The sequence below is a fragment of the Gekko japonicus genome, unplaced genomic scaffold (assembly GCF_001447785.1).
Source record: "Gekko japonicus isolate JY-2015 unplaced genomic scaffold, Gekko_japonicus_V1.1 scaffold1259, whole genome shotgun sequence".
Lineage (NCBI taxonomy): Eukaryota > Metazoa > Chordata > Lepidosauria > Squamata > Gekkonidae > Gekko > Gekko japonicus.
The window spans coordinates 180,716-193,632 of record NW_015175396.1 but is presented as its reverse complement, the minus strand read 5'-3'; the positions used below and the strand labels follow the sequence as shown (position 1 = coordinate 193,632).

General features: G+C 45.0%; 1 protein-coding gene across 1 annotated transcript in view; it reads right to left on the bottom strand.

The window, feature by feature from the left end:
* NEO1 (neogenin 1) overlaps positions 1-12,917 on the bottom strand; it is a 125,172-nt gene that overhangs the window by 82,455 nt on the left and 29,800 nt on the right. Inside the window, exons 4-5 of the mRNA XM_015425677.1 lie at positions 12,475-12,628; positions 7,875-8,011 (exon numbers count right to left, since the gene is read on the bottom strand). Coding sequence (XP_015281163.1) covers positions 7,875-8,011; positions 12,475-12,628 — 291 coding nt within the window. The remainder of the gene's footprint in view (positions 1-7,874; positions 8,012-12,474; positions 12,629-12,917) is intronic.

Below are 12,917 nucleotides of genomic sequence, written 5' to 3'. Positions count from 1 at the left end.
TTGGGCCCTCCATAGTTAGGGAGGCATCCAGGACCACACCCAAACTTCTGATGGATTGTGCTAGTGGTGCCCCGTCATGGGTGGGAAGTTTGTGCCCCAACTCTGACACACACACCCGACAGCCACAGAACCTTTGTCTTTGTCGGATTCAGCTTCAGCCTATTCTTTTTTAACCATCCCACCACGGCCTCCAAACCCCTGGCCAGATTATGTGGGGCAGTGTCCAGGCGGCACAGCTGTGCAGTAGCAGATATAGCTGGGTGTCATCAGCGTACTGATGATGACACCCCAGCCCAAAACTCCATACCAGCTGGGCGAATGGGCACATATAGATGTTAAATACCATCGGGGAGAGGACTGCCCCCTGAGGAACCCCACATGTTTAGGGGTACCTAGTTGACACCCTCTCTCCCAGCACCACCCTCTATCCCCAACCATGGAGGAATGAAGAGAGCCAATTCAGGACAACCTCCTGAACTCCTATGTCGGTGAGGTGGTGAGTCAGAAAATCGCAATCAACTGTGTCGAACACCGCTGTGAGATCAAGCAACAGCGCCAACTCGCCTCGATCCAGCTGCCTGCAGAGATCATCTCTCAGGGTGACCACCACCGTCTCCATCCCGTGGCCAAGGCGAAAACCGGACTGGAATGGATCCAATGCCGATGTATCATCCAGGAAATTTTGGAGCTGCTTGGCTACTATTCTCTCAATTACTAGTTTATGCAAGTTCGAGAACCCATCTATATAGCAGTGTGTAAACCCTTGCACAGCTAGGGTTACCAGCCTCCAGGGTTACCAACCTCCCACTATTACAAATGATCTCCAGATGACCACAATCAGTTCCCCTGTAGAAAATGGCTGCTTTGGAGGGTGGTATTATACCTTGCAGAGATCCCTCCCTTCCCAAACCCCACCCTCCTCCTCAGGTTCCACCCCCAAACTCTCCAGGTATTTCCCCACTCAGAGCTGGCAACCCTATCCACAACCTTTGGCACAAAGGACATCACAAGCAGCCATCTTTCTTCTGCTCACCATTCATTGGCTCCAGCCCAACAACTTGAAGAGAAAGGTTGGCAGTGCCTTGCTTACCAAACAAATAAGATGAGCCAAGAGTATTTATTCCTTTGTTTCCAGCAGCTGGTCCCAATAAAAGCTTAGTATTTTACATCAGATAAACTAACATAATTACTCAGTACTAAACTCAAGCATATCTCCAAGACCTACCTTCAAATGAATTTGCTTTGATGGCATTAGGATGTTTACATTTTATCAATGAAAGAATGTTTTAGACCGAGAACAGGGAAAAGAGGACGCCACGTTGATTGCAAATGTTTAATGTGAAGCACATTCAATTCATCGGACATTTTCTTTCCATTAATGAATTTCAGAACGCTTTCAAAAATTATTTTGTTGCAGCGTGACTATTTCAGTGCTCAGAATTCATACCAATTAAACCCAGATGCAGATGTTTGTGGCAGACAAGTTAAACTGATAATCAGAGAGCAAATGAACCAATTAGATAAAGTAAGATTTTAATAGAAAATTGCGTGTTTCAGCACAAGACAATTAAATTTCAAAGCAGCCTTGGAGGCCTGTTTTTCCCCTTTACCTTTCCTACTGCCATTATCACCCAGAGAACAATTACGTATGTTAAATGTGCAATTGTGTTCTGTATGATGGGTGGATAGTACGCATTTTTGATTTCAATACATTTATCAGGGAGGGAGGGAGGGAGGGAGGGATTGCTTTCCAAGTCTTGGAAAACTAGGTAGGGGAAAACCACATACACTGACATCATTAAGTGTCCTGTTCCAAAAAATAATTCTGCAACTGAATGGCTGCCTCTCTCATGAAGCAGCAGCTGGTATAAAGCTTCATTAATGTATAAAGCCTCAGTTTTTAAAAAGTCTTAGCTGAAATGCAGCAGAAGCAAGTGACTGCAGATCCATTAAGTCAGTATCAGTATCCGCACTGAAGATATTTTAGACCCATATCAGTGGCTAATTTAGCCATATTTTTGTCCCTTAGGATTTCTCCAGAGCCATTACAAAAGAAACCATTTTGCAAAATGACATATGTCATTGATAACTCGGTGTTAAGTTTCTCAATGGTATTTTGTAAAATTAAATATTATTTTCTACAATGCTTGCAACTGACCCACCCCCAAACCCTTTCAAAGAAAGCTAGCTAAAATGAAATGAAACAAAAAGGAAGATAAATGTAAAAGTATTAACTTCTTGACAAGCTGGTAAACAAGGAAACACTGCCCATTTTACTACTCTCTACTATGTGAGTTTTAAAAAAGAAGGTGACCAAAAAGAAGGGGAAAGCTGTCTGTAGTCACTTCAGGCAGTGGTGGTGGGGAGGCCATTCTTTCCTGATAGTGCTTCAGATACTGGATATTAACATAATTTTGTCATCTTCCGGAAACCAAAAACTCCCTCCATGGAATCCCTGACACATGCACAAGCATCTAAGCTTGCATCTTCTACCACTCCCAAGAAATTACTGTTTAAGCTGTAGCAACAAGTATGACTTTTAACAATTTCTCCCACTACACACTTTCTCCAGTAAAAAGACATAAGCCAGATGTGTGCAAGACTAATCAAGAAAACGATGGTCACACATGTGGTCCTTGTTATCTTTGTTATTTCTATAATATATTTTCCTTAGCATACTTTTGTGCACCTCCATGATCTGCGTTATTTATACAGTGCTTGCTTGCTTTCTGAACTTTGTGTACTGTGTTATCACACCAGAGTTCTGCAAGGACAGAGACCTGTACGTACAGTTAAGATCTTTGCCTTCTGCTTTAGCCATGACTCATTTCAAAAGAAAACAAAAACCTACCATTCTCTTACTCCAGGCTCTGGATTGAAGCACAGCTTTGTGATTCTTGGGCTATTCACTGAAAACTGAGCTGACATGGAAAGCCAGGATAATTTTATAAATAAATATGTAAGAAATCATTCTCAAAGTTGCTAGGGTTGCCAACCGCCTGGAGGGACCCGGGGATCCCCCAGAATTACAGTTCATCTCCACAGTACAGCAATCAGTTCCCCTGGAGAAAATGGATGCTTGGGAGGGTGGACTCTGTGGCTAGGGCTGCCAAGTGGGGGCGGGTGGCGGGTAAACCCCCACTTTGGAGGCCCGATTCCTGCCGCCACGGAATCGGGCCCCGGGGGGAACTCTGCCCCCCGCGTGGCCCCGATCGTCGGAGGGAAAACTCTATGGTTTTCCCTCCAATGATCGGGGCCACGCCCTCAATGTGATCGATGTCGTGCGTCACTTCTGGTGACGTGCTGGCGGCGCGCGCGCACATCGACGGACGGCTCTCGGAGCCCGGCGAGGCTCCCCCGCCGGTAAGATAAATTGACTTGGCAACCCTATCTGTGGCACTGTACCCCACTGAAGTATGTGTCCTCCTGAGGCTCCCCTCCCAAATCTCCAGGAGTTTCCCAGCCTGGATCTGGCAACACTTCTCTCCCATCCCTTGCAGGTGGCGAGGGGGAACATAGAATCATAGAGTTGGAAGGGATGTCCAGGGCCATCTAGTCCAACCCCCTGCATGATGCAGGAAATTAACAACTACCTCCTAGCATACATTCATTTTTTAAAAATCAGTAAAATAAAAAATGTTTTTTACAAATGATTCATGGCAACTCGATGGCAACCCTAGCCAGATCTCAAATCCTGCCAAATTTCAGGCCAGTCTCTAGTATGCATGCCAGCCTCCAGGTGGGACCTGGGGATCTCACAGAATTACAACTCCTCTCCAGACTAAAGACATCAGTTCCCCTAGAGAAATTGATGCTTTAGAGGGTGGACTCTGTGGCATTGTACCCCAGTGAGGTTCCTGTCCTCCCCAGGCTCCACTTCCAAATATCCAGGAGTTTCCAACCTGGATCTGGCAAACATACCCCCCCCATCCCCTGCTGATGGCCAGGGGGACCCCGGCAACCCTAAATGTCACAGTCCCCTTCAATTTCCCTTTTTTGTTCATGTGTCAAGTCTCCCAGAATTTAAGTCTTCAGGCAGGGCAGGGACTTCTATGTTTTCCCTATTCTGGGGACAAAAAAAATATTCTACACAGCCAAGATGCTTTAAAGTTTGCCTCCACACTAGAAAGATGGATAGGATCAAATGACTGAATTCTCACAATTTAGCATACATCAATCTCCAGTTCTGACATATCTATATATCTAATAGCCAAGTTGCCCCCGGAGTGCGGATCGCTAAATCAGCGCTCCGGGGGCACTTGGGGGGGAGGGGGAGGTTTGTGCACACGTGGGGCGGTCCCCACGGGTGCACAAAAATCCAAAAAGTTGAAAAAATTTCGGGGGGATGTTTAAACCCCCCCGAAAGTGACAGAGCGTCGCATGCGCAGGGAACGCTCTGTAGCTGGCCTTGCTGCCACTGCCGCCTCCTCCTCGGAGCCGGGCAGGCGGGGAGGACCGGCCTCGCCGCCGCCGAGCCCAGCAAAGGGGGGGGAAAGGACTGGCCTCTCCGCTGCCGCCTCCGCCTCGGAGCTGGGCGGGGGGGGAGGACCGGCCTCGCCGCCGCGGAGCCCAGCCGGGTCGGAGCCGGGCAGGGGGGCACCGGACTCGCCGCTGCCTCGAAGCCAGGCGGGGGGAGGACCGGCCTCGCCGCCGCCGCCACCACGGAGCCCGGCCGGGGAACCGGACTCGCCGCCTCCGCCTTGGAGCCGGGCGGGGGGGGAGGACCGGCCTCGCCGCCGCCTCCTCGGGGAGATCGAGCGGGGGGGGATGGAGGAGACGGAGCTCTTCTCCCCTCCCCGCGAGTATCGCGGGTCCCCGTCTTATTTATTACCTATGTTGCTCCCCCCCAGTTGAACTGAAACAGATGATAACCAGAAACCAAGCTTGTCATTCTTTTTATCTGTTAAAAAACACTTCATTACTTTGCATGCTAATTTAACAAACCACCTTGTATATATGCAAGTACGATCTGTAATTCCATTTCAGCATCTGACGAAGTGTGCGTGCACACCAAAGCTCGCACCCTGAATAAAACTTTGCTGGTCTTAAAGGTGCCGCTGGACTCTTAACTTTGTTCTGTTGCTTCAGACCAAGAGCTCAGTTATAGGTGCAGATTTAAAGCAATTCATGCACTGGTAGTGCCCAGCTGTCCCCTCACTTTGTTGCAACCAAAGTTCAACTGCCTTAGTACTCCCATAGTAACTGGTCATGGTTGAGGAGCAGTGAAGCTGAGCTCACTGAAACAAATGCTAGACAAGTCTGAACTCCTCATGTAATCAGATTGTCTCTTTTCACGGCTTTAAAATGTAGTGAAATTTTATCTCTCTGCTCTTAAGTTTCTACTTTCTCCCACAAATCTGTGCAACTGACATTCAGAAAGTAACCCTTCCATTCAATTTCTGAGATAACTGACATTGCATACCTGATGCTATGCTTTTCTTTTTTAAAAAAAAATAGGCACCAGTGTTATATCAAGCAGCAACATTCAGCTCAATGTGAAACTGATAGTCCAGGAAAAATAAAAGCAATGTAGTTGACGTCACAGTGTTTGCATGGATCTCCGGGGAGCCAAATTCAGTGACAAATGAAAAAAACCCAACCCAGATGAAATGTGATCTTATAACCTTGTCAGCATCTGTCTGCCTCTCTGTTACTTCCTGAATTAAGCTGATAAAATGAACTAGACAGGCATTGTTGCCGTTTCCCTCAATCGCGTCTTTCAATACTACCTTTTCATCATTTACGCAAGGGAAATCTGATCATTTCTTTCACAGAATAGTAAAATAACTTTACTGCCCCCCATTTCCCTGTCATATGACTATCAAACATGGAAGAGAAAGGTAATACACACAGGTTGCAAGCATCCGTAAACACAATGCACAACAGTCTTGTATTTCAGTTCACCTACAGGTTATCGAGTCCTCACATTTCTGTTACTCATTTTTGTTACACATTTTTGTTATTCACTCATGGTTATGTGAAATGCCATTTGTATATAACTTGGGACATTACAAGGTACATATAAAGGCAGACTTCAAGCCCGTGGTTTATTTGGGAAGAAGGTCTCCCAGTTTTGTTCATAATCCCTACATTCCAGCATATTTAAGTGTATGAATAGATTCAGATTGCCTGGTTCAGGATACTGCATTTAGTTCCACCATACTTGTCTAAGATTTTTCTTCTTTTCCAAGTGCAGCTACTGCGGCTGCTTTTTGAAGAGGGAGAATCATGCAGAAGGAAGAAGTCACTTAACTCTTTACGGCTTGTTCTCCCCCCACCCCGAAAAACATGGCCCCAAGCCTCTTCTTCCACTTTGGGGAACAAATATAGGTAGACATACATTTTCCCCACTGGGACTCAAAATATTTTTGTCCCCTGTGGGATAATGATATGGGAGAAAATAAGCCCCTCTCCCCCGATCTTGCCATCTTCTTCCAAAAGGCAGACCCAACCAGTGTTCCCTCTAAGGTGAGTTAGTGTGAGCTCACAGTTCTTTAGCCTCCAGCTCACAGATCGATGGTCCAGTCGCTGAGTGGCCTTCGGGCACTAGCTAGTTCGACTGGGGCAAGCGCGAGAGATCGAGCGTAATAACGATGATTGGGAGAAAGGTCTGATTGAAGACCGACAATGAACGTGAGTTCTGTCTGAGCAGATTGATTGATAAACAAATCCCCCCCCCCCCTGGGAAAGGGGGGGGGGGGGGGGGGGGGGGGGGCTCTAAAAATTATCATGGAACTGAACATAATTCTGCCCTTAAAAATAAGCACAAACATTCTTCATTTAGTGAGCAAATACCTTTCTACTTACAAATCTTTTTCTAAAAACCTCTACATTTCATTAATAGATTATTATCCTTCTAAGGAGGGAGAACCCCAGTATCTGAGCACCAAACTACTTGTTACTTGGGAGATTCATGTTGTAATACTGCAGGAGGGAGAGGGAGATCTGGACTACCATTTATGGAGACAAGTTATGCGGCCACAACATAATTTCCGACAGAAATCTCCCCCCACCCAAAAGTTCTGTATATTAGACATAGCCTGCTTAACACCCTTACATTTGGTGGTCTGGCCACCAACAAAGAGGTGTGTGACGTGCATAACCAGGAATACGTGGGCCTTCCCACTATACATACCCTATCATCATTAGGAGTATTTTCCTAGTAAATACAACATTAAGCATTCCTTACAAAGCTTTTCATGAAGTGTATTACATGCTACTCTGAAAGCATCATACGAGTTATAAAACCTATAACTCTGCCAAGCGGGGCAAGGGACTTCATATACATGATCCCTGTACGCGACAAAGGGCCAAGGCCAGATATATTGACTTCGTCCCACAAGCGCATGCACAGTGGCATGTGGCATGGTCGGCATCTACCTGCCTCTATTTCATATATACTCTTCCTCACATGGCCAATGCTGCCATTTTGCTAGTGGCCCAGCTGGGAAGAGAAGAAGGAATGGCAAACAAATAGTTGTGGTTGTTTCACAGCAGGAATATCCTATTTGCAAGGAGGAAGCATTTTAATTTGATTGTTTTAATTTTGGTTTTATATTGGTTTTGTTGTTGTTGTTGGTAACCACCCGGAGCCCTGTGAACTCAGGAAAGGGCAGTATATAAATTTATAAATAAATAAATATTTCCAGAGCTGAGCTCCAGGCAACAGTCCCGGTGGACTACTAGCCCCAGTCGAGGGTTGCAAATGATTGGGTGACTTTGGGAACCTACTCATGTAAATTCCAAGTGACAGGATCACAAAAAAATAGCTCCTCCTCTTCCCAGTTTCAAGAATTCTAGCCTCTGGAATTTTGTGGCCTTGACTATTTAATAGGCCTTCCTGTTCCTTAATCTCTTAAGATTTCTTTACGTACCCTGTACTGAAAGATCTGCTTGAGCTTCTGTTGTTTCATTCCCATTATCTGCAATGCAGGTATATACTCCAGCATCATCTTCTGTGACTTCATTGATCTTCAGAGTCCCCCCCGCCAGCAATAAAAACTTTTGAGAGCTGTGGAAAAATAGGACAGATTGGTGTTTAAAGAGTATAATATTCTAATAAAAGAGTATAAAGAAGTATAATATAATAATAATAATAATAGAATAATAATAATAGAATAATAATAATAATAATAGAATAATAATTAAAAGAAAAAAGAAAATCCTTTTTTAAAAAAAGAAGTTTATGACATCTCTGAAGATTCTGGAAACACAGTTCATCTTTAAAGTCACTGACCACCACCATCCCCAAAACCAATTTCTGTTTTTAACAAGCTCAGGTTAAAACAGTCTAGCTAAAGCACCCTAGAGTAGGGTCTTCCTAACCCCCCCAATTACGTACTTCAGTATAGCAAATGATCTTCATGCCAAGTCTTGGGGATGATACTGAACATGCATAATTTCTTCAGATTAAATCATGTAATCAGAAGAATTATTGTTTAAAAATGGAAAAGCAAGATGATGATGAAAAAAACCAGGTAAGTATTTCTAACTTCCCTACTCTGGCTTTGAATGGACTGAAGTTTATTGAAACCAGCTTTAAAACTTAACAATAAACTTGCTCCAACATCACAAATCCATAAGGTTTCCCATGTAGATCAAGGCATCATTAACCTTGGACAAAATCTATCTCCAGTGGATAATTTCCCTCATTCTCATACACATGCATGTGCATACCCTCTGTATGAAAAAGCCCTCCTTTAAAGCCTTATGGGGGGGGGGGAATACCACTGAGGAAGGAGTTGTAGTTCAGAATCCTTTGGCCAATAATGCCTGAAATCCAGGGATTAACAACATTGGCAGATATTAGTCCAAACAATGGGGGAACCAACTTGGAAATTAACTGCTCTTCATTGTATGGACCACTGAAAGCAAATGGGGAAGGAAAGGATATTACTGTCAAGAAGGAGATGGTTCTGTGGAAGTCTGCTTAGCTGGAAACTTGTCAGATTACTGGTCCACTGGATGGAAGTCCGAAGACTCACAGATAACTGGTGCAAGATAGCTCCTTGAGCTGAATATTTGCAGTTGGGTGGAGCTAGGATGTGACCAATGAACACATACATGCTCTCCTGGCAACCTTAGCCCCGCCTTCCTTTAAAAAAATTTAGAGAGCTTGTGCAGCCAAACATATCCTGAACAGAAGACTTTCAATACCATTAGAAGCCAATCAGTCATCATCAACCACTGCCAGAAAGCAAGCATTTCTTTTCTGTTGTTGTTCATATGCACCAAAATCAAAACTAGAGAAATATTTTGAACACTTAGATGTCAGAGTCTATTTTTTCAAGCTTATTTCTAATTTATACAGATATATAAACAAAAGAAAACCAGGATAATCAGCGGGCTCACATCTACCCAGTGCTGCACGAACTGTACTAGCTGCCTATTGAATACCAGATCCGTTTCAAGGTGCTGGTACTTACCTTTAAAGCCCTATACAGCCAGGGGCCAGCACACCTTCGGGACCACCTCTCCCCTTATAAGCCCCATAGAGCACTGAGGTCTACTAATCAACATCTTTTGGTAGTCCCCAGACCCAGGGACGTCCGACTTGCCTCGACCAGGGCCAGGGCCTTTTCAGCCCTGGCCCCCACCTGGTGGAATGAGCTCCTGTATAAGATCAGGGCCTGAGGGATTTATCACAATTCCGCAGGGCCTGTAAGACTGAGCTCTTCCACTGGGCTTTTGGTTGAGGCGGTGAACATCCCCTCCCTCTGGCTGACCCCCTCTCAGTGGCCTGGAATCTTAATTCCATCTTAATTGCTAAGACAATCAGAATATACGTGGTATAAGTTTTTGTGCTATTTTATACTGTTGTTTTAAGTGGTCTTAATTGTATTATATATTTATATTGTTGGAACCCACCCTGAGCCTGCTTGCAGGGAGAACGGGATATAAATCCAAATAAATAAACAGACATTGAAAGAAATAACCTCAACAACTACAAAACAGAACAAGCAAGGTCGAACATGTAACATCCACCAGTGCAATCAGCCAAGCAAATACAACTGGGAATTAAACACAAAGATCCACCAATGCATTAAAAAAAACCTCAGGCGCTCAGGCGATCATTTGTTTATATGTAAGAACATCTCCCCAAAAATTACAAAAAGCAACTCAGTAATAGACAAAGACTGTTTACCCTGCTAGTCATGTGCTGCCTTGCATTTGTTGTTAACTTTTACATAATAAAGAACTCCCAGCGTTTTCTTTAAAAACTGCTTATTTAAAGGCAGCCTGGGAGCCTTCCAAACCCCAGCATTCCACATTTTCTCACTATAAACAGAGTTTAAAGCAACTCCCTGTGTGGTTGTGCAGGGTGATCTTGTTCCATAAAATAGGGAGGCAACATTTTAGGATGTAGCTCTTCTACAGCCCTCTCCCACTCTGGGGTTTTAATCTCCTTTTTCAATGTTAAAGCAGCAATCATTTAAAGCAATCATTTAAAACATTTAAAGAAATCAGCTGCTTTAAATGTTAAATGCCTCTAGGTCCCCTGCACAAGGTGCTAGAGGGGCAAAGTGCTTTCTAAGAGGATCAAACTGAGTCTTAACATCATACTGCACTATATGGATCTAGCTTCTTGAGGTCACAGAACAGTCTGCTGAGCACTCCTGATGGGCATGAATGAAGCTAATTGTCACATTCTTTCACTCCCCTGTCCTTCTTCCCATAGCACTGCCTGGTTTGGGAAGCCTTGAATCAAGTTCCAATCTTCCTCCCCACGAATCTGGATTCTGAACTTGGATTACGCTGCGATTTAGTTTGGAGGGAAGGAAACAAACTACCAAGTTCCCCAGGCATTCACATGGCATGGGAAATGGGAGCGTTACTCAAGGCTTCCCACACCATGAAACAGCATGTTAGTGAAGGGAGATCCAGCACAACAAGCTGTGACAATGCCCATCGCAAACTGAGGTTTGTTGTGACATCTGAATGTAGCCTGCCACCGTTGCCTCCAGTCTCTCTCACTCAGTATTGGCGGCAGATGATAGAACAGCCTTTCAAGCACTGCCTCGTTGGACTAAACTCAGATCCCAATACTACTGCCATCACTTGAACCCTACTAAATGAAAGGCTGAGCTTGGGGGGGGGGGGTGACACCCAAAAGAGGGCAGGCTCCCGAATCAGCGCACTGCTGAAATGTTCTGCTTCTGCTTAAGAGTGCATGAAGAGAAAAGGCCTAAGGAGTCACCTTGGCCAGTGACCAGGCAGGAATGGAAAAGAAGCCATTTCTTAAAACAACCCTGATGTTTTTAAACCATTTTTTCCAGCCCTTATTTAAACATTAAGGATATAATAACAACACAGGCAAGCCGGTGTAACTGCTGTAATGTCTGAGCATGTGACCTTGGATACACCTTGGATACTACAGCAGTTACACTGGCTCCTGTCCTGAGCCCAATTTAAGGTGTTGTTTTTGAACTTTAAAGCACTAAGTGTCTTGGGACTAGGGAATCTGAAGGATGGTCTTTTCCCATATGTTCCTGCCAAGGAAGTAACATCACAAGGAGAGGACCCCCTGACTGTCCCACCAACCAAAGAAGCTCATTTTGTGGGTACACAAGAGAGGGCCTTTTCAGTGGCAGCCCCACGATTATGGAAGAACCTCCCCAATGAGATGCCCCTGGCCCCCTCACTTTTGATCTTTTGGAGGCAGCTGAAGATGGCTTTATTGGGACTGCATCTATTAAAGATGCTCATTTGATGGGTACACAAGAGAGGGCCTTTTCAGTGGCAGCCCCACGATTATGGAAGAACCTCCCCAATGAGATGCCCCTGGCCCCCTCTTTTGATCTTTCGGAGGCAGCTGAAGATGGCTTTATTGGGACTGCATTTAATTAAAGCACTCCTAAACTGCGATTTTAAATTTTAGTTTTATGTTTGTTATGTAGTTTATTCTCGTGAACCACCTCAAGCTCCACAGGAAGAAAGGCAGCTAATAATTTTTAAATTATCAATCAATAAATAAATCGTGCCATTGCCACGTAATACAGTATCACCACTACAGGAAGGGGAAGAGGCTGGTCTAGTTGTTGAATTTCTCCTCCCACCCACACATCCTTTGTGATCTTAGGGAATGCTCTCTAAGTGGGATGGAAATAGGCAAAGCAATACAGAGCAGGGGGAAAATCTAACTATAAAAGCATGATACCCTTTACATGTTTTACAATGCAGAATGCAATAACATGGTAGGCAAGGTAGGACACCAGAAGCCAGGAGACTGGCCACCCCCTTCCTTCCATTTCCAGCCTCCTTCCTTCCTTCCTTTGCTGGCAGGTCCCCCTCCCAGCCAGTTAATGAAAAGACAGGGAGGGCCACAGCATCCCCCTCTCTGGCTGCCCACAAAGCCACCCTGGAATATCTGCAGCAGTTTCCTGTGACCTCATGAGAAAGTGGGCACAGAGACCAAAGTGGGTAGGTCAGGGTGGGAAAAGGTGTCACGGTGGTAAGGGCAGAGCTGTTACATACCCTTCGGTAATGAGCTCTTCTTCGTTTCTTGTCCATCTGATCATGGGAATGGGAACGCCAGCAGCAACACATGGCAGAACTGCGCTCTGTCCAACAACTTTGGTCAGTGAGGAAGGCTGTCTCAGGAAGACCAGACTGGAGGGAGCTTCTGATTCTGCAGATAGCGCAATCAGAAAATAAACACCGGTTACTATAACAAAAGCATCACTGAAACTCCAACTCTCAATACAATATACAAAAGACAGAGCCCAAATGGCTTCCCATTTACAATTTGTCTCATTTGCCCAACTCCATTTCTCCCAGAGGATGCCTTAGCTGATAACAGACTGTTCCCCACTCCCTTCTACATGTACAAGTGGAATGCTTTACAGCTAAGACCTTGCCAAGAAATAACCAAGGTAGCTTGCATGAGAAAGTGCTGCCTGGGTGAAAAAGGGGGGGAA